At 44.3% G+C, this 22330-nt stretch overlaps 1 protein-coding gene across 5 annotated transcripts in view; it reads left to right on the top strand.

Moving 5' to 3' along the window:
- Nucleotides 1–22330, top strand: part of NCAM1 (neural cell adhesion molecule 1) — an 80787-nt gene that overhangs the window by 39520 nt on the left and 18937 nt on the right. For 3 of the 5 annotated variants that reach the window (XM_021376009.1, XM_021376010.1, XM_021376011.1), the window contains exons 4-14: nt 8–151; nt 1015–1152; nt 1617–1734; nt 2092–2261; nt 2387–2529; nt 10025–10175; nt 10782–10966; nt 11309–11405; nt 11730–11900; nt 12334–12465; nt 17863–17865. In XM_021376009.1, the coding sequence (XP_021231684.1) occupies nt 8–151; nt 1015–1152; nt 1617–1734; nt 2092–2261; nt 2387–2529; nt 10025–10175; nt 10782–10966; nt 11309–11405; nt 11730–11900; nt 12334–12465; nt 17863–17865 (1452 nt within the window). The remainder of the gene's footprint in view (nt 1–7; nt 152–1014; nt 1153–1616; nt 1735–2091; nt 2262–2386; nt 2530–10024; nt 10176–10781; nt 10967–11308; nt 11406–11729; nt 11901–12333; nt 12466–17862; nt 17866–22330) is intronic. The other 2 variants (XM_021376008.1, XM_021376013.1) reach the window with 1 other exon arrangement.

The following is a 22330-nucleotide window of genomic DNA, read 5'->3' as shown; positions in this document are numbered from 1 at the left end:
CTTTCAGAAAAGCTGATGTTCAAGAATGCCCCCACTCCTCAGGAATTCAAGGAAGGAGATGATGCTGTGATTGTGTGTGATGTGGTCAGCTCGCTGCCTCCTACCATCATCTGGAAACACAAAGGCAGGGATGTCATCCTAAAAAAAGATGGTAAGGTGCAAGACATTGTGGTGTATGTCAATTTAGGGGTCAAATGTCCATCTCCCAGCAGGCTCATACCGTCTTGTTTTCCTGTACCCCTTGTAGCAGTCACAAGGAAGAAAGGGAAGCCATCTGTATGTTACCCAAGGTCTTAGGATGTGAACATCATTATTCAGGGTGCTTCGATTTCGTAGTGACAGGAATATCATGTTCCCCCGGAGATGACCATCAGGCTTTGACACTGCTATAAAAATGCTAGAAGCATTTTTTTGGATTTAAAAAACGAAGCCAAAACATCAGGACAGAAAAGCTGCATGTTGTGATGCTCTACTCTACAGTATTCCTAAGGAAACAGGGCTGAAAGCTCCCAGCAAGTGTTTCCCTTTCATTCAGAATGCTACAGACCGTCTTTCCCAGAGTGGCATTTCACTGGCAGTGAGGAGTTCAGTGCCCTGCCTCCAGCTGGGCATGGTGCCTTAGCTCTCCTTTCCAGTGTCAACTTATTACAGGCACAAGGGAACTGTAATTAGACTCGAACTCTTCCCCCATTGGGCAAGAGTGGCAAGTTTTAAAGTGATTCTTGTCTGATATTAATTAAATGTAAACGTGTTTGTGTATCTTTATCTATTTATCTCTCTGTACTTTGAGTAAAAAACACAGAGCAGTTTGTCTGCTCCCTCTGTCTGATTTCTTTCTTGGTAACGTCAGGTCTGATTGCAGCAGTGTTGTCACTTTAACATGATGCGAAGGGAAGTTTCATTACATTAAGCCTTGCCTCCAAGTCAGAAAGGGTGAGGGGAGGTGAAGAACCTGTTCCATGCAGTGAGCTTTCTTGAGGATCTTTGGATGAACCTTCCTTTCCTCTCTTCTAGTTCGGTTTATAGTGCTGTCCAACAACTACCTGCAGATCCGGGGAATCAAGAAAACAGATGAAGGGACGTACCGCTGTGAGGGCCGCATCTTGGCTCGTGGGGAGATCAACTTCAAAGATATTCAGGTCATTGTAAATGGTGAGTGGCTCAGAGTTAAGAGCAGTAAGTGACAAAGGTCTGTTCCTCCTGCACTCCAGCCTGCTGATGGAAATGTTACTTCACATTCACACACACAAGTTACTATCTGTCAGCTTACTCTGCTGTGTCAAATAAAAACATCCATAGTTACCAAATGTTTACAGGAAACGATTGTGTCCAGGGTAAGTTTTAGTGCCTAATGACTTAGTGAGGTGTCGAGGCTTACAAGTGGTTTTGTCGACAGCACAGGTTTTATGTGCATCTCTCCATCCCCACACCAGTTGCTTTGGAGGGCTCATACAACAAACCTGATGGATGAAACCTGCACGTGACAGCTGAAGGGGTTTGAATCACTAGTGACATCTGTCTATATTGCGGAGATTTAGTTAGACTTCCAGGCCTCGTTCTTGCTCACATCTTCTGTCTCCCCTTTCTAACTTCAGTGTGGTTTCCTTCTCTTCTAGTACCTCCTTCTGTGCGTGCCAGGCAGAGCACTATGAACGCCACTGCCAACCTCAGCCAGTCTGTCACCTTAGCATGTGATGCTGATGGCTTTCCTGAGCCAACCATGACGTGGACAAAGTAAGATGTTGTATGCAGTGTCCTGATTCTTTGTGAGCATGGATGTTTTCACTAAGGCCCTGGAAAACCAGGCAGGAGGGGAAACCTTTTAACCGCAATAACATGAATCCATTTTTCTCCCAAGAGAAGGAATGACCTCCTAGCAGGGAACTGCAGTTAGTTTTGGTTGTGAGTTAATGCTGATAGGCAGTTAAGCACCACACAGCAGCTCTTTCCTCCCACTGTTGGGAAGAGATCTAGATACCTCTGACACTGAGTTTTGGTGTAGTAACGCTGTTCTCATTAACATAAAACCTCACAAGCAGCATTTGACTGCTTCTCCTCCCCAACACAGCCGGTGTGCTTTGTGCCCTGCAGGGATGGAGAGCCAATAGAGCAGGAGGACAATGAAGAGAAATACAGTTTCAACTACGATGGGTCCGAGCTGGTCATCAAGAAGGTGGATAAGAGTGACGAAGCAGAGTACATCTGCATCGCTGAGAACAAGGCTGGCGAGCAGGATGCCACCATTCATCTCAAAGTCTTTGGTAAACTTTTGCCTGTTCAAAGCCTTTTTTTCCCCTCATGTTGCTTGTCTCAGACATTGCTGTTTACAGGCAAGCTTCATTCTGAGCAGCAACTGAATGAAGGTTGCTTTTATTTTTCTTTCCAGCAAAACCCAAAATCACATACGTGGAGAATAAAACAGCTATGGAGCTGGAGGATCAGATCACACTGACCTGTGAGGCATCTGGGGACCCAATCCCTTCTATCACGTGGAAAACTTCCACCCGGAACATCAGCAATGAAGAGAAGGTACCACCACTCCCAGGACCCTGGTCTTGTGGGCAGGGATCAGTGCTGATCTACACTGCATGATGGCAACAGGCGCATGGAGATCACGGTGCTTCCCCCCTTCATAGTGAGAATGCATGCGGTCCTGCACAGATTAACTGCTGAAGGGCCAGCTCCCTAGCTGAAGTAATCCCATGGGTGTCCTTTTGTACAGAGAGCCATCACATTTTGTAACAACTGAGACTATGTTTTTTTAATTCCTGCTTGTGTTGGTGTGAGCTGAACTGATTTTCAAAGCACTAGGCCCTGGACCCTTTTTGGAGGAGTTTCCTGACAGACATACAGATGCAAGACTTCTGAAAGGGTTTCCAAGCTGAGAAGTGGGAATGAGTACCCTGATTCCAGTGCTGTCCATGCTGTCATCATGAAGATGATACCACTGGGGAGGGTGGCAGGTGAAGAGGGGTGGAGTATTCTTTCAAAAATGCAGTGGACCAAAATGAACCTGTTAATTCATTCCTGCCCTTCTGTATTGTATGCTATCTCTACACGTACTTGAAGCACAAAAGCCTGGCTGCCTTTGTGTTCACTTGTTTTGTTGATCACATCAATACCATTTTGTTCTTAAAAGGCAAAAATAATTAGCAGTTTTTCTCTTCAAAAAGGGTGCTGTTACATTTCTTTTATTATTACTGGCCATAATTCCCCTTTACCAGAGAAGATTAGGATGCAGTTTAGTACTCTGGATATTGCATAATAGTTATGTAATAAGTTGACTAGGAGGCATAGTTTAGAGCTGAAGAAAACATAGACACAAGTTAGAGTAGGGAGTTACTGCTTATTTATAGCCTTATAATGACAGGATGCTTCAAGGCTCAGCTGACATGGGAATATCAGGGGGTCTGACTCGATATGAAGGTAGCAGCTGATAGCCTGGAAGTCTTAGAGGCAACGGCTGTCAGTCATTTAGAGGTAACCACTCTTAGTCATCCGCATTCTGCTCCATCACCTCCTAAACGAGCTTTTCATATTGCTCCCATGATGTCAGCTCTTCACTGCGTTGTTAATGTGGAACTTCTTAAATCAGGGTGCCCTCTGCAGATAAACATCAGTATCTTCTGTATTCAAGTGTTTGTGCAGGTCCCTGCAACGTTCTGGGAGAGATTCCTGGTGCCTTTGAAAGCTCTTGGCTTGGTCTCTTAGCACAGCGTGGCTGGGGGACCTGTTTCAATAGGAGGAGGCTATTTGTGGCCTTTTCTCAGTGTAGAAGGGTGATGGGAGGAGTTAAATGCCTCCTTGCTTCCAGCACTAGGATTTGGATCACAGCCAGGGAGAAGAGCTTTGTCAGGGAGAAGAATATAAGACCTGAAATAAGACTCAATCAAGTAGAAGTCTGTAGGAGCGCCTGTTTGCAGAGAGTCCTGTCTGTCAAGCCTAATTAAGCTAACGAGACCTCAGTGGCAAAACTGCTAACCATTTTTGAGACTCTCATATATCCTATATCTTTTTTAATGCGGTTAAATCAGTGATCAATATTAAAGAATGGCATTATGTGTTCTGGTAATATCTTAGTAGATGGGGAGAAAATCAAAGGTTTGAGGTACCACCGTGTTGCTCATGTATGGATTCAAACCTTTAGGGCAAAAATTTGCTGTCATATGCTATTCACTTTCTAGGCAGGATTTTCTTCCCTCTCGCTCTTGTTTGTTTTCTTGGTTTTTTTTTGGTTTTTTTTTTTTTTTTTAATTTAAACTTTTTCCCATTCTCTATCTCATGTTGTAAGTTCGGGTGAATGGTACAGACTTCCAGAAAATTCTCAGGACAAAATAGCCCCGTTGGACACTCTATGCTGTGTACAACCTTTGTGTGACACACTTTGGTTGTGAATGTAGAAACACATTATTTGGGAGAAGCTTTATCCCTATCTGAAGTTCTTGTCTCTCCCTACTGCAAAAGATTTCAAGAACTAGCAGCCCTAGAAAGTCATTAACATAAAGCCAAGCTATTTCAAATCATTTTATCTTTCCTCAGGTATTTATCACTGTGCCATTGTGAGGAGGAAGAATGTGGGGTTTTTTGTTAACAGATGTAATGCTGATTAAGCCAGTATGCCATATTCCTCATCACCTCCACTATATTCCATCCCCTTGTAAAACACGTGTCAGTGTGCATAGTTAGGATCTGTTGTACATTGGTGTACCCAAGTTCTAAGATTTCCGTGGCAGCAGCTGTACCTGTGGCGTGAGCCTCTCCAGCCTCCCATGCTAGCTATCAGTATCTGCATCACATCACCATTTTCAAAGTAGCAAGTCCTTCCCAAATGGAAGGGAAGTGCATGAGGTTCTTGATTCTCGTCTGAGAAACCTACATCTTATAGACTGGAGCTTGTATGTCTCTTGGTCTTGGTGAGGAAGGGTTAAGATAAAACTCTCCAGGATGGAGGCTCTGGCTCTGCCTTCTCCCTGCACCCACCAGTCCCAGTACAAAGAAGCAATAAACTGGGGGAGTGTGGGAACTGGCTTCTTCCCTCCTTCATCTTCCTGGAGGCTGACGGGTGCTGCACTCCATAGGGTAAAGGCACATCTGTTCTTTTTACCCCTCTGTGCTGGTGCTGTAGAAGTTCATTGGAGAGAATTGAGAACGGGTTTGCATGGACATGAATTAGGTGGTCCTGGCTAGTTCTGGTAGTGACTGGTACATGAAGAGGGGATGATGCTGAATTCTCATGATGATTGCCTGTTCAGTTTTCAGGGAACCTGTGGGCTGCCCAGGGAGGTGGCTGTGTCACCGTCCCTGGAGGTGTTCAAGAAACGTTTAGATATAGCGTTGAGAGACCAGGTTTAGTGGGGTTATTGGTGGTAGGTGGATGGGTGATCACTAGGTGATCTTGTAGGTCTTTTCCAACCTAGCTAATTCTATGATTCTATAAGGGGATATAGATATATAGAAATTATGAGATATGGTGTTTCTGGACAGAGTCCCAGCCCATGCATGTGTTGGTGAGCTTTGTTTTCTCCTCTGGAGAGTCAACCTCAGGCCTCTAATCAGAAGTAAATAGCCTGCTTTTATCAAAGACTTCACAGAATGAGGCTGTCTGTACCATTTGTTAATACTGAAGACTCATAGTTTTCACTGTAAGCACTGTGGAAAGAATACTGTGCCTTTTATTCTCATTTCCTTAACTTTCATCTCCATTTCTGTAACATCACTCTTGTGTATGCTGTTATATCCACATGCCAGCAGTGCTTGTGCCTCATGTTCAAAAATGCTGTCGTGGCTGTGATATTAGCAGGTGATTTTTGACTCCTGAATTGAAATGGATCAAGTTGTGGTTGAAATAGACACTACCAGAGAAGAAAAATATATGAAATTCATAGGGAAAAAGGGAATTCTGCAACTTTGGTCATTGTGAACCAGAGTGAATATAGTCCTCACTGTTGCTGTCTGTCTCTGAATGGCGAATGTATGTTTCTTGGTAAGGTTTGAGCATGTTTGACTGATGCCTGTTGCTTAATTGTCCCAAGCCCGGTGAGGATTGGGTGCACGTTTCCCTAAGCCTAATGAGCTGGACGTGATGAACTGGAGGTTGTCTCCTGTGCAGGGGGTCAGACTGTTGCAGTGCTCTGCAGCTCGAGGATTCCTACTCCTCCCACAGTATGCATGTAAAAATCCATACAAATGCATGAGCACATGAACGGTACGAGAGTTAGTGGCAATCAGTGTGTCCAGGTGGCAACCAGCTCAATAACTTATCTTTGCAATTAAGTGACCTCGGGCATCAGAATTATTTCCCTTGGATGCATAGCCGTGTTTCCAGAAATGATGAGATGTGGCAAGGGAAATAGTCACTCAGTATTTAAGAACAGAGGCAGAGAGAGGGTTTAGGTATTGTTAGATCCATTCTGAGGGTATTAAATTTTGAGTGCAAGTCTAAATGGAAGTTCTGTTGGGAAGTGGAAATTGCGATCACCCCACACACGAGGTACACAGCTTGGAGCCTGCATGTACACAGAACGTAGCGTGGTGCTTACACTATGAAAGCAACCTTTGATAAACTTGTATTGCTTTTTTTTTCTCCTGTTGTTGTGTTCTATATCTGTTCTCTCCAGGCTTCGTGGACCCGGCCCGAGAAACAAGAGGTATAATCTTATACCAGACCTTTAGCAAACGTCCTAGTTGTTTATATTTTTGTTTGATTTTTAAGCATTACAGATTAACAAATCTAGTCCAGCAACCACGCCAACTAAACCAGCATTAATAATACAAATAAATTAAATACCTGTACTTAAAAGAAACAGCTAATAGAGTTAGAAGTTGCTTGGCATGTAGTTGCGCATTTTTGGATGAGCAAACTAGCTGTGTTGGGAGTGAGTAATCCTGGTTGTCACTTCAAAAAAGGAAAAAAGTGCCGGGGGAGGGAGAAGAAAGGGAAGGCAAATCTGCAACCTGATAAATACAGCTTCACCATTTTCTTCAGTGCTACACGTGTGGATCATGCCTCTTTTCTGGAGTTTTAAGTATTAGCTACTGAGTGTATTGTGGGATAGAATTTTTTTCCTGAGATAGCCTCTTCTGCTCCAGCCAACTCATCTGTTTGCTCATGGCACCTCTTCAGTTTGGCCTTCTCTTAGAGGATAACTGCATCGTATTCTGTTTCAAAATCAATGCAGTTCAATCTTTAAAAAGTTATATTTTTTCCAGAAAATGCTCCCACTTATTAAATTATTGCCATTTGTCTTTAATTTGCAAGGGTCAGTGAAGGGGTACAGGATAATACAGTATGGTTTGTTGCTGTTTTGTTTCCCACTCGGTACTGTGTTTTAGAAATAATAATCATCTGCCATTACATGCACCTGATTGGTTTCGCTGACAAAAACGTTACCACCAGTGGATGATAAAAACTCAGTTTAAAGCAAAATTGTATCTCAGTTACATCCCTAATTGGTGATGCCTTTCTGATAACTGGGAATTAGCTCAACTTTGCAAGTATGAAGAGCTGCAGATGAGTTAGTGAAGTGCTAGCACAGAGCCAGGAGAGGACACCTCATCTTCCTTTGCTGGAGTTTGTGGCCGTGGTCAGGATTTCCAGGGGCTGTTCTGTATTGACCTCTCCTGTATGCAAAGTTGACCAGGAAGACGATGTTAGATTGGCATGGATGCTTTGGCTGAAAAGGATTGAAAAATCCTGCAGAGGGGAAGGGGGTAGATGCATTCCCTACCTACCTCGCCTCTTCCCCCTTTACACTGAAGTATTAACGTCTCCTCAAGTTGTTTATGTAGTGACTGTATGCCACGTGGCATTGTTGGAATTGGAAGAAAAACACCTTTGTGCATCTCAGCACAACCTGTAGCACTCAGCAATACAGAGCACTATCGCACACTTTTCCATAGAGTGGTACCTGCTATCATAGAATATAGAATGGCTTAGGTTGGAGGAGACCTTAAAGACCAGTGCCCAACCCCTGCCTTGGGCAGGGCTACCGCACCAGCTCAGGGTGCCCAGGGCCCCATCCATGGCCTTGGTATGGCATGAGTTATTGCCTGCATCTCTTAGGTTGTCCCACCACTACTAGAAACGTTGCTATGCAAAATCGTCTAAGCCAAGGAAGTTAGGTGAAGGGACTGCAGATGGCCACAGCTCTGGCTCACAGGTTTCTACCTATCCCATGTCTCTAATAGCCAGGGATTGTTGGTATCTGATGGTCTGAAATGGGAACGAAGAGAAGCATTAGTGTGCTTTCTTATGTGGAGATTGTTCTCTTTGAATAATTTTTCCTGATCTACCTTTTTCTTCATACATACCTTTTATATTAAGATATACAGCCTCATCTTCTGGATTGGTTGTCTTACTGGTAAAGTTAGTGATTTATCTGAACTACTTAGCTCTGTTTGTATTGAATCCTGGAGAGGCAGGTGACGTGATGTAAAGTTACCTTTGCTGTAGTGATCACGGGCAGATATTTTGCCATATATATATATATATATATATACACTCTTGCCTGATTGAGTCATAGACAAACAGCTAAAAGAAGGCGAGGAAATTTTGCAGATCTGAAGTCTTTACATTTATGCATCCTACTGCAATAGTTTCAGAAGTGAGCTGGGTTTCGGCTGTGTAAGATACCACAGTGGACTAATGTTGTGTTATGGGACCCACATCTAGGAAATATGTTCCTGTAATAAATAACAGTTTCCAGCAACACAAGGGACCAAGGACAGGAGGGAGCGTAGAGTTGGTATCTTGTGGCATTGGCTGTAGTAGACCTGCATGCGTGGTAGAAGAGGGAAGAAGAGATGCACATACAAACTGGTTTTGTGTCGAAAGATAACTTTCTTCATTTGAAATTGACTAGCTTCAAATGGACTAATATTCAGAACTAACAGAGGTAATAACTTGTTTGTGTAGAAGCTTAGTCTCGGAGCTTGAGGCCCCCAGCTCAGAACAGAAAGATGCCTCAGGCCTGCAGGATCCAAGCACTTGAGGCACCAGAAGCGTGTTTGGTGCTACAACTCAGTGCGCCTCTCTGTGTGATTTCCTCAAGGCTTATCCTCATAATCTCAGTACTTGTCCCACATCTTTCAAGAAGAAGCATGCTCTTGGAGCACTGATTGCCTGAAGTGTGGCAGGCTGTGGCAGCAGGGTGCTCAGTTTGTTGACTTATGTCATTTTGGAGACACGATGAGAAAGCTTGTCCTTTCAAGCTTCGAAGCCAACCACATTTGTGCAAGGATCAGTGTGGAGGGAGTTTGGGTTGGATCCCTGGGTGGCTGCAATCCCTTTGAACAGATGACAGCCTGGATTTTACATTCCTTGTCTCTCATTGATGACCCTACACTCTCCTGCTTGTGGGAGCAGTTTCTGAACTGGCTTGCAGTCAACAGAGTTTGCTCTAGAATTTTCTTAAAGCATCACAAGACCTTGAAGCAGGTTGTCTTTAGAAGAGTCCCATAGTTTGCTTGCCCTCTTTGCTGTACCTTGCCCTGCTCGGTGCTGTGCTCAAGTGAAAGCTCTGAGCTTTCATTTTGCCTGATTCAGCTCTGAGGTTTGGATCTGTTCTTACTAATGCCACTTTAGAGATGCTGAAATAAAACGAGTATCACTGAGAGAAAAGTCTCAAATTCTCTGAGTGAAAACAGTACTAGCTATGCAGGTTTTCTGCAAGAGCATCCTGGCAAAAGTGCTTCCACCAGAGCTGGATCTCCGCAGTCGTTAATCTAAGAAGCAGCTTGATGTTATCCAGCCGTCCTCAGACACGTAGCAGCATCTGATACTTCGGACCTTCATTTTTCTTTGTGTTCCCATTACCTGAGTGCTTTGAATCGCTGCACTAAGTCCTGTGCAACAAGGCTGAGTTGCTTTAGGAAGTGCTGTGCCAGTGGTTTCACCTGCCAGGCGATCGCTTCCGAGTGCTGAGCACTGGAAGGCTGGTGTGGGGTAGACTTGCGCTTGTTCCTGTCCATGAGCTGCAGCGCTGCCTGGCGCCCAGCCCCTGACTCTCCCTTCCTTTCCTGCCAGACTCTGGATGGGCGCATCGTGGTGCGCAGCCACGCGCGGGTGTCCTCCCTGACTCTCAAAGAAATCCAGTACACAGACGCTGGAGAGTATGTGTGCACGGCCAGCAACACCATCGGGCAGGACTCACAGGCCATGTACCTCGAAGTGCAGTGTAAGTAGGAGAGGGACGGGGCGTGTGTGTGGGTGGGGGTGGGGTGGGCAGCGGGGGTGATGTTTTCTGATGAGATGGAGGCACCTACAAGTAAGGAAATATGTATTATTTAAGCAGAGGGCATGGGAAGCAGCTCAGTCCGAAATAACGCTGTTACAGTTGCATTTTGCTGTGTGCACGTGTGCAGATGGTTGCACTAGCTGACTCCAGCTGAGATGCTGTTTGCAGCCTGGGAGGATTATGGGCCATGAATCTGCCATGAGCTCATTCATTGAGCGTATCAGTGTTGCACTTGTAGCAACATGTAAATGCAAAATGTAAACATGTAAATGCAAAATGTAGACATGTAGCTTGCTGTCTGCTTCTCCTCCCACACTGCATGAGGAGCAGCCTTTGGTGCTGAGCAGACTTCTTCCTGTGTCCTTCAGCAGAAGACCAGTATCACCAGCAGCCCCCTGGATGAGAAGGCTGTCCCCTCTTCCCACATTAGGTTCCTTTTCCCACATCAGCCTGGGCCCCAGCCAAGGAGTCTTTGCAGTGAAGTTGACTGGGCTCCTTCAGGAGTTTTTCTGGATCATGTTGCCTTCACAGAAATGTTTCTTTCAGATGCTCCCAAACTTCAGGGTCCTGTGGCTGTCTATACCTGGGAAGGGAATCAAGTGAACATCACCTGTGAGGTATTTGCTTACCCCAGTGCTGTTATCTCCTGGTTCCGGGATGGACAGCTGCTTCCCAGTTCAAACTACAGCAACATCAAGATCTACAACACTCCATCAGCAAGCTACCTGGAGGTGAGGAAAAGCACGGAGGGGATATGCAGCCAGGAAGGCTCAGTGCTACCAAGTAATTTGCTTCTGTTGTTGATGAAGCTCGGTCTTTCATCAGGGCACCCCGTTAGTGGGCAGGAAGTTGTGCAGTATTTCTGGCACACAAATGCAAAGGGCATCGAGTCATGGGAAACACCACCCCCTCCTTGCTTTTGACTTTCTGCCTGCTGTACTTCCATCTGTGGGCAGCCCTCCATGTCAGCACATGCATTTTATTGTTACTTCTTTCCCCAGTAAAACGCAAATGGCATTAGCAGAGTGAAAAGTGTCTTCTGATCCAAACGTGCACCTTAATTTCTTCCATAGGTGACACCAGACTCTGAAAATGACTTCGGGAACTACAACTGCACTGCTGTGAACCGTATTGGCCAGGAATCCTCAGAGTTCATTCTTGTGCAGGCGGGTGAGCATCCCAGGCAGGGAGATAAGGAAATGCTCTTCAGGTTGTCCTTTTTTCTTAAGGGAAATATTTGATTTTGGAGAAGGTACTTTGAGTCTCTGACCTCTTAGAGAAGACACAAGATGAATGTTTCTACACTGTCTAATTAGTATTCTTAGAAGCCCTTTGAGGACAGTCTCAGGCTGCCCTTGTCCTCTCCTTTATCAAGCCATGACAAGAGTGTTCTTGGTGTTCCTAGTTTTCTGCTTTCTCTGCCAGCTGGGGAGCTGGTAGCCCTTGCTTCCTGCTGTCTGATGTATCACTGGTTGTCTCCCCTTCCTCCCCCAGATACTCCGTCCTCTCCTTCTATTGACAGAGTGGAGCCCTACTCTAGTACTGCCCGCGTGGAGTTTGATGAGCCTGAAGCTACTGGTGGGGTACCCATCCTCAAGTACAAAGCAGAGTGGAGAGCACTGGGCGAGGGAGAGTGGCACTCAAGGTTGTATGATGCAAAAGAAGGTAGGATGATAAAGCAATATTGAAAAAAAAATGTTACCTCCTCTATCTGCATCTCAAAACACCCTTCTTTCCTTTGGGGGAAAGCCCGTGTGGAGGATTCTACAGCTTTGTAATTTCAGTACCTACATTGAGGCCCCGTACCAGTTCTGTAACATTTGTTTTTCAGTAACAGCTTGGTGCAGGCAGAGTGCCGATTCCCTTTGATGTCTACCATGAGCTCCACTACATCCCCTCTAGAAAGGCTGTGGCTCTGTCCCTCCCTAGTCAGCTCTTTCACACAGAGGTGGTAGCTCTGACTTTTCTCCTTGTCTGCACTGTTTATGCGGCTTTGTTACATGGGCTAAATGTGGCGGGAGTACAACAGGAAATGGCATTTATGATTGAGTCAGAGCCTAAGTCTTTCTTTGCTTTTTCTGTCTTGTTTCTGCAATAGCAAATGTGGAGGGCATGATCACTATCAGTGGCCTGAAACCGGAGACAACCTACTCGGTGAGACTGTCTGCAGTCAATGGCAAGGGTGTGGGTGAGATTAGCCTGCCATCCAACTTCAAGACACAGCCAGTTCGTAAGTAAAACTGAGACCTCCCTCTACTTCTCTGGTTTCTCTTTCCTTGCATCTTACCAGGGACTCTGTCATGCATGGACAATGCCTTCTTCTCCTGCAGACTTTGCTGCACCCTTTGTTTTTGTTGTGCTTTTTGAATGTAGTGAATTTCCTCGCTAATTAAAAATCTTATGTAAAGGTGGGAGGCAGGGAAGCTATTCACACTGGTCTGTGCCCTGGATTATAGGTATAAACTGTATTCTGTCCAACAGAAGGGGCTATGCAATGGAGAGTTCAGCAATGTTATAATAAGAACAAGCAGGAACTTGAGAAGGGCATGGTAATAAAGAATATAAGGTTCCTTGCAAATGAGAAATCAGTAAGTTCAACCAAGGAGCCTCCATGAACTATGAAGGAAAGGAGGGAGGGTGATTTCTCTTTTCTGCAAATTACTGCAGTGCATGAAATGATTTCCATAGCCTCTTGCCTGCCTTCCTTGGGCAATCTTCCACTCTGATGGCAGTATGCTCTGCTGTGGTATAATACTTTTCTTCTTGTTTCAGCCCCTCACAGTTCCTGGGGTTCTTCTTCCCCATTCCCTTTGCATTTAAATCTAGAGCGTGTTCTTCTTCCCTCCATCACACCCATACTTGTGAACCTAGTTCATTGCTCTTCTGAAACCGCTGTGCAGGACTGTCGCCTGAACTCAGAGCCAGCAATATTCCTATCCCATATATATGCATGCTTGGAGGCCCTGAGATCTGTGCATGGTCTTGAATTCATCTGCCAACTTCTCCCTCACCAGAACTGAGCAGTGTGGGGCAGTACACATGCCTTGCTGCTTAGAAATCCAGGCCCTGTGCAGGAACCTACAGTACATGCCAGCCCTTGTACTTGATAATCAGTTTTGTTGGATTTGGGACATCTGGTGGTGTTTTGAATTTCCAGCTCCATACTCATTGTCTCCTCTTCTCACCTCTTCTACATTTTTTTTTTGTGTGTATGTGTGTATGTGTTTATCTCTGTCTCTTATTTTCGTCTCTGTTTCATCCATGGAAATACTGCAGGTATCCCTCACTCACGTAAGTGCCTCTCTGCATTTGTTTTGTTCTTTTTCATGTTCCTAGAGTGTTCCTCTAACACACATAGCACTAGCTGTTAATCTAGTGCCTTTTTCCTCCCAGGTTCATTAGAAATGAAATAATGGTACCACCTATTTCCTAACAAAACTGACACTAGAATAGTCATCCTACTCTGGGTAATACCAGTCTTTTATAGAACAGAACTGTGGGTTAACATCTGTCCTTCTTGTACAGCATGTGATTCAAATAGTTAACTTAGAGTGCTTGTCTAATAATTTAGCAGTGGTTATGTGGGCTGTACTTCACAGCCACGCACAGAGTGCTGGCCAGCATCTCCACTGCCCTTATGTGGCAGTGGTTCAAACTCCTGGGAGTGCTGATGAATGATGGTGTGTTCATTGATCCTACACTATGAGGAAATTGCTTTAAAACAAAGATTCACAGTCCAAAATACAGGTTCAACAAAGTGCCAAGTCCTGAGTTAGGAGGCCGTGCTTGCATTGCTCGTGCTTTGTGTCTGGAGAGGCTTGACCTGACAGTCTTATTGTTTTGCTCTTTAGTTGCCCTTCTTTGGGCAATGTTTAACAGGAGTCAACTCCCCTCACCTTCCTTTCTTTCTTTAGCAAGTGCTGCTGCCCCCACCTTCTGTTTAGCAGAGAGTGAGTATGGTGGAAGAGGTTGCCCTGTTGGCTTTGCTCTGCATGCATCTCCTCACTGAGTGTGGTGCAGTCTGCCTAACATCCCTGGGTGCTTTCCTTCTTTTCTATGCAGATTTCCCCCCCACCCCCCGGTTAAGAACTGAGTCTCCTGGTACAGGAACTGCAGATGAGCACAGGTTTGATTGCTAGGAGAGGAAAAAGTCACAGAGAGCTCCCAGGCGTGCTGCCCTGGTGCAGAGTGCAAGCCTGCCCATGTGAGATCTGTTATCATTGGCCTTTGGTTTTAAGATTTCTAACCAACATGTGTTCCACTTCATGGGATGTGCTTGGCTTTTGTGGTATGAGGTTGAATTTCTTGAAATCCTCATAGCACAGCAAACAAAAGAGACTGTTTCTTAGCTAAATAGAGGGAAAACAATGAGCAGCAAATGGTGCTTCTGTAGAGCAGTAGAGAAATCATCCCGGCTCAGGTTTCTCGTGCTGCATTCACTCCAGGGCTTTTGGAGTTAGTGATGTTCTTCTTTGTGCTTCTTTCCTAGTAACCCTCATATTTGGTGCTTGTACAGTCTGTCTTCTGCTCTTGGGAGGGAGCTGCTTAGTAGTGGTGCTAAGGGGCTTTTCATTCTGTCACCTCCTCTCAGAAATGCCATATTTCCTCCTGAGAATCCTAGTGCACAGCAGGCTGGCAGTGTGAACCCAGGTTGCTGTTTGGGCCCAAATTGGTCAGAAGCACTGTAGCTGTCTCTGAAGTTAGATTCAGAGCTTCAGAATTCCTCAGGACAAAAAAGCCTCAGTGGAGACCCTTGGAGCCCAGTGTGCTGCAGGACCCAGTGCAGGCTGGCTCTTTTTCCCCTGGCAGGGCAGCACAATTCTGCAGTCTCTCCAGGTAACACGTATGCCATAAGGATTCAGTGTCATTCTCATTCTCTCTTTGTTAGGCTTTCTCTTTCCTTCCTATCACCCCTGCTCCCTGCCTCTGATAACTTATTTTCATGCTGTGCTTCACCTTTACATGTCCTATCTATCCTTCATGTTTCCATAGCAACTCAGCCTCTTCCTGCATCCGAAAGCACAGATCCACCAAGTGAGTAGATGGGAACTGCTCCCCTTCGGTCCAGAGTGCTGTTTGTTATGCTGTAGCCCTTCTGTCAAGGGAATTAAGGCACGACACTTTGTTGGTTTGATGTCTGTTAACCAAGAACCGGGCATTAATCTGTTACGTGAGCATGTAGCTGTTAAAATGCAACACGGTACCACTCTGACTCTTCTCCTTACTGCTGTCCTGCCAAGCGTGCAATAAAAAATTGACATGTGGAATTTAGAAGAAACAAGGGGAAAAAAAGAAAGGTGCTCATTTCCAAAAGGAATGTTTTCCATTTGTGATTTTTAGAGGTAAAGCTGCCTTCACAAAAAGGACATGGAACAGATAATCTGTTTGATATCCTGCCTTGATCTGTTCACTATGAATTTAGAGACAGACAGTTATTATTGCAACTTTCAGTGCAGGATGTTGAAAGAAGATGCAAATGAGGAGTGTCTTACAGGAGAGAGGACTGCGGGGACGGGATCATTGCTCCCGTCTTGCCTGCGTGAGGATGTCTGAGATTTCACAAGAAGTCAGTATCTCAGCTGGGAACAGCATTCGGGTTCCCTCCGACCTTGCTCCGTGCCTTGTTGGTGAGATTCCTTCTGATACTGAGTCAGGTAGACAGATGCTTCAGTGCTGCATCTGAGCAGTCTGTGAGAATAAAGCTTGAATTATGTCGTTAATTTGAAGGCAGAATAACCATTGTGAAAAATCAGACTTAGACTAGCTGTTCAGTTCAGTGATAGACCTTCCTGACACAGAGGTGATGTATAAATTGTGTAACTTTCATCACCACCCATAGAAGTAGGGATTTCTTCTCTAAGGGTAAAATCATATGCCGTAGAGAATTCAAGCAATTACTTGCCACGTAGTCCTGGAATACAAAGAAAAGCGCTTCAGAAATACATAGGTTCACGTAGTGCATGTGTGTGTTCTCAGTAACTAACCATTTCTACAAACTCCATTTTTTTCTTTTGATTTGCAATAATGCAATGTATGTCTGTGAATATGGCCTTAAAGATAATGACCCGTTTGCTTATGTGTCATGGGTTAGAAACGGCCCATGACCTCTAAATGGAAAGTAATAAAAGCATGAAGTGTGTGATTATTTTTGTGTTTGAGGTGGGGGGAAAGTCAGTCTAGAGCTGTCAAAGGAGGCTTTAAAATAGAAAAAGGTGTTATGTATGCTTGGCACACTGCATGGTCTTACACATAACATGACATGTACTTTTAGCTGCCAGTGACCACAGTGAACACTCTTCTTCTCGTTCTATTTTTCATGGATACAATAAGCCAAACTCCTGACACGTCTGAAGTGACAGTGGTTCTGCATTGCTGAAGAGAACTTTTAACTCTCATCAGACTTTGGGGTTGGCAGGAGAGGGAGAAGCGAGCAAGTAGCAAGTCTACTAATAATCTTTCGGTTTCTTTAGGAGGCAGATGCTCCATTTTGGCTGTTCATCTATGGGGCCAGGAGGTAGCCTTGATTGTGAGGGAAAATACTGTGTTGCAGTTTCATAGGACGTTCTTTCTTCTTTAGGAGTGGTTCCTTTTACTCCGTAGCCTCTTTCATATGAGGCAAGGGAACACTTGTGAAAAAGGCAGGCTAGAAAGCAGATAGTAATGTAGGAAAGGAAGCAGTGCATTGAGTTAGTCGTGTCCTCCATTGCAGCAACTGTTCTTTTGTTGTTGGTTTTTTATTTTATTCCTGTCATACAGTCTTAAGGGTTTCTCATCTCTGTCAGCAGTCGCTGTCAGCCTCATGCCATCGTAGTCAACTTCCAGTGCACCACGCTTCATTCCACACTGACAGAGAAAACCCTTGCACACCTGAACTCATCAGTGGAAATCACTGCACATAACTTAATTGATATTCTTGGATATGTTGGATGGAGCTTGTGTGCTTTGGGTGGTAACTGTCAGTCTGACCAAATCCTGCTTGCAGCTCTTTGGGCAGAAGCTCTGTCCTTGGAAATGTACATGCGTTGTAGGTTTTCCTTTTTCAGTTTCTGCTGTTAATAAATAGGAAGACCTTTCTTTCTGCAGAAGGGAGAACGCATCGATGTGAAATGCCAAGTTTTGTCTTCACTGAACTGCGTGGGCTGTGATTTTGACCATTTCACCTCTGATGCCTGGACAGTTTCTGAATAACAATGTGTTCCCTTTTTCTTTCCAACAGTCTTGTGGATTCCTTCAGCTGTCCAAGTTCTAGGGCACAGTCCTCTCTTGAATAACTTTTGTTCCTTCCCTGACTTGGTATTAATGAGCAGTGACGCAGCTGTGCCTAACGTTCCCAGGGTCATAACCCAGCGCTTTCCATGGTTTAATATTCTTATGTTTCCAGGCAATTTTACTGTTTCCCTGGTGTTTCTGATATATACTGCCTAATTCAGTTTCTATTTTATTTAGTCTGTAATTCTGTTGTTGATTTTTTTCCCTTGCCCATTGTTTACATCAGTTTTTTAATTTTTTTTGTATTTTCCATGTGACCTACTCCACTTTCCTTTCAACCAATCATGTGCGTGCGTATCATGTGCCTTTGTCATGTGGCTTGCATGGTGCTGATGATGTCGTCCTCGCTGGTGAACAGAAGGTAAAATACTTTGTTCTGATTGGTTGCCTAGATTTGGGGGGAGGATGCCCTCTGGTCAGTGACCAGGGTCCTCCAAATTCCAAGGCTCCAAAATCCTTCTACAGCCTTTTGGAGAAGTTGCTCACCACTGTCCGCATGCGAAGAACTAAACTTTAGTCGTCTGCACTGAGCAGGAAGAAATTTCACAGAACAGAATCACTGAGGTTGGAAAAGACCTCTAAGATCACCCAGTCCAACCGCCCACCTACCACCAGTTCTGCCCACTGACCAGGTCCCTCAGTGCCATGTCTCCATGGGTCCTGAACACCTCCAGGGACCGTACCTGCACCACCTCCCTGGGCAGCCTGTGCCAATGCCCCATCACTCTTGGAGAAGTTCTTCCTAATATCCATCCCAAACCTCCCCTGGCACAGCTTGGGGCCACCGGAGGGAGGAAAAAAAAAAAGACAAAACCCACATGGGTCAGTCATTTGCTTCTTTCCCTGCCAGAATTGTAGAGTCAGCGTCCAAGTAATGCTCAAAAACTATGTCTGCCATTAGTGCCAATGGCTTTTGCATCTTATGGGAGCAGCGTGCCAACTACAGGCTATTGGGGTAATTGTGGAGTAAGGTGTTCAGATGATGCATATCACCTTATTTCTTGTTGTTGAGCGATATTTTAATTCTTTATGCTACATGTCTATATTCATACATTCATACTATCCATGTTTAGTAGCTTGTCCAAAGGATTAGACATTGCTTATCTCTGGAATTTGCTTATTGGTAAGCATGTCACATTATGATATAAGAAAGAAATCTATCAAGCACAAAACTTAACTCCAGCTAGTGCAGGAGATACTTTTTTTTTATAAGTTGTATATACGTGTATAGGCACACCTGGAGTAGATGACAGGAGCTACACTTAGCAGTAAATACATGAGAAGTACTGTTGCACTTTTCTTGCCAGAGCAGCTCATCCCTCCCACACGATGCCTTAGAGCAGGCAGAAGAATTAATCCAGCTCTGAACTCATTTAACTGGAGCAGTTACAGTAGCTGGGGATTTCCGTGAAATCAAGAAGCAAATGATTGACCCTTGCAGCTTATGGAGATGAAATTAGTCTCTCAAACGTGGTAGCAAAAATGTTTTCTGTAATGCTGTGTTTTTGAAAACTTCACTTAATACTCTGCATAATCTAAAGAGAAGAGGGGAAGCTCTGCTTTTCTGCTGCCCCAAGTAAATAAATCATTTTGAAATCCAGGGAGCAGATGTTTTTTGTTTGTTTTTTTTTCCCTCAATCGATGAATTGTGAAATGCCTGGTTTTCTTGGACCACCACCAGGCCAGGGTTTGAGCTGGGGTTTGTCAGGAAAACCAAACTAACACCAGTAACCTTCCTGCATGAGTGCATGCATGGAAGCAGCCCCTCTTCCAGGCTTTCTTCCCTCTCTAGGAGAAATCCTGGAGGGCTGAAGATGTGGTTGTCTCGTTTTTGCATGTTCTGTTTTTTGTTCCTTATTTCTTACTTTTGATACTTGTTTCTCTCGTGTACATTCTGAAGACTTCTACCTACTCTTTCTCACCCTTGTGTGTTTATTGTGGAGACTCTGATAGCTGTGATGTGTTTGTTAGTTTCAAATTGTGACACTGTAGATCACAATCTAATCCCATTTACACGGTGGTCAGAAATGCACAAATCAGTGTTTTGTTTGTGTGTTGCAGAAATAACCACAGACAGTTTGCAACTGTGTTCTCACAGCAAGGATGCAGGATTGTCCTTTGCTGCCAGCTGGACAAGGAGTTAAGCTCCTAGTCTCAAGAGCTTCGGTTGTCTAGTAACCAGTTTGACCTGCTTTTCAGCAGCTGGGCAGAAAGACCACGTTTGGTGAGAGAAGAGAGGTGATGAGAGGCTCAGTGTAAATGGGAGATCCCCCCAGGCATGTAGCACACCTTTATAATGCACTTTGTTTTTCAGCCCCTTTTCCTGTAGGGAGGATGCATGTCCTGTGAGCATGAGTTCCTTCTCTAACCTTGTGGTGACAGCCTTTTCTCTTCAGCTACTGACACTGACTCATTGTAGAGATGCTGACTCTGCTGGACTAAACTCCTCCCACTAAACTTCTTCCTCCTTTCTTTGAAACTATGCACTAACCCATTTTTAATTTTTCAGCCCTGTATCTGGATTATGTCTACCTGATTAAGATAAATTAAATTAAAAGTAAATTTAAGGAGAATATTCTTTACCAGGTTTCACACCGCTGCAGCTGTGGGTTTCAGCAGTTAGGATTGCTCCATATTGTCCTATTTGAAGGGAATTTCCTTGAAGCAGAAGTGCACTTAAGCAATGGGGAAAAGAAGGAATCGGGAGCTAGAAACTGTGCAGTTCACAGTGAAGAAGGATTTCAGCAGAGAAAGTAATTAATTATTGGAATGGCTGCACGTAAAGTGCAGCAGCATCTCGAATTTTCAAAATCTTTGTATCAGAAATGAGCATCATTCTAAAGGATGTTCGTTACCATTTTAGTCTTGGTACTCAATCACTGGAAAAAAAATTCTAGCCTTGTTAGATAAGAGGTCGGATTATTTAAGTACAGTATTCTCTTATCACTTTGTCATCTTTCTACCTATTTTATTCCTTGAGCTAAAGATGGGAAAGAGTACGAAGGAGATGTTGATCTTACACTGTGTTGTTATCAGCGAAGTCATTTATCAAGACTGTCAAAATAAGGCAGAAGCCAAGCAGTGCTGCTCATGAATGTTTCAGTGCACCAGGTGGCTCGGTGCCTAGCAGAATAATGGCCCATGGGTACTACTGCGACCTGGATTCTTACATGAAGAAAACGGCGAGCAGGACATTTGTTCCTGCTTTCATTTAGTTGTTGGGTAGAAGCCTTGACACAGTTGTCCCAGTAACAGCTTCTTCAACTCAGTATTCAAAATCAATAACCTTGGCAGTGATCTTTTCTTTCAGGACTGGGGAAAGAAAGATGGTTGTTGGGTTAATTTGGTGTTTTTATAATCTGGTGTTCTTAGTATGCCTGGGTGAGGCACCTCTGCTCGTCCAGAACTCACTTGTTCACATTTAATTTCCAATCTCTAATGCACTCCCTGCTTTCATCATTCATAATTCCAGGAGAAGCATGGGCTGGGAAGAGATTCTCAAATATCAGCCTCAGTAAGCTCACAGGAATGATGAAAATCCTCCCCTTTGTCTGTACAGTAGATGGCAGAGGTGGTCATCGCTTAAGGCTGAAAAAGGAGCATTCTGTCCTTATGTATTTAAGAAAAGTAACTACTTTGTGAAACACGAATCTGTGTATGTTACATCAAAGAGCTGTGCATCCATGGATTGTAAATGCCTTCTTGGTACAGCTGTATGTTAGCCGGAGCTTGTGTTAGCCTGTAAGGAGATGGAATTAATCTTAAATTACTGCTTCTGTCTAGGTTTTGCTTTTTCCTTATTGATGTTTCCCCCCAAAAAAGCCAACCATACTTGATTTCTTTCTTTAGAGGATTTCTTCAAGTTACTTCAGCTTTGAAAGATGTTGGAAGTTTAACCTTCCTCTGGCCAGTGAATGCATATCCAGGGAGAATGGATGTAGAACTGGGAATGTTTGTTGGGCTGAAAGAAGGCCCTCTGCATTCCCACAGCTGGTGTTACTGGCCAGTGTTGATCTCAGTACAATTACTGCCTTACCTTGTCCTTTCCCTTTTAGCATAATGCAGCAGAACTGGGTTGTAGAAGTTTTATTCTTGGCGACGGGCTGAGCTTTAACATCACAGTGTGATTTTGGTGTCCTGGTTTTAGTCAGGCCCTTAAGCTGCCAGTGTCACAGTTTCAGAGTTGGGGTCTTGTTCTCTTTGGGATGCATCCAGAATTGATTAATCTCTTAATTGTATATTTCACCACACTTCAAGGTGTTTAAGAAGGACATTGTCCAAATCACAGTTGGCACCACAGTTAAAGACAGAGGTGCTTTGTCAGAGCCATAAATCGCCCTGAGCTAGGATGGTAAAGTGAGTGCTCATCATTCACAGACCTGTACAAAGGTTTGTGTTCTCCATTTGAATTTCCTGTGGCCAGCTCTAAAACACACTCAGATAAACAAATAGAAATACCTTTAAAATGCCTGAAGTCTGTCTGACTGGTGAAACAGAGGTGTAGGAGGTTTGCTGGGTTGGGTTTTTTTTTGCTTTTTAACATTCAGCCACCTTAATTGATATATAAAATACTGTAAGGATTATGGGCCGGTAATGAGAACAGCCAACGGAGTGCAATTAATCTTAGGAGTTGGTTGGAAGTGCTAACTGCAGGTGATTTGAAAGCTTTAATTTACAAATAATTGCAGTGTTGGTTTTGCTCAAATTACCTGTGAAGAAATTGAGCAGATTAGCCTTCAGACAATAACAGCTAAAATGGTCAAAAGTTCCTAAACAGCTTTCAAACCCGGAATTCATGGCTTCAGCAGTGGGACTGCATCGCAGGG

The sequence above is a fragment of the Numida meleagris genome, chromosome 23 (genome assembly GCF_002078875.1).
Source record: "Numida meleagris isolate 19003 breed g44 Domestic line chromosome 23, NumMel1.0, whole genome shotgun sequence".
Lineage (NCBI taxonomy): Eukaryota > Metazoa > Chordata > Aves > Galliformes > Numididae > Numida > Numida meleagris.
Note: the sequence above shows the minus strand (reverse complement) of the source record. Positions and strands in the feature narration are given on the sequence as shown.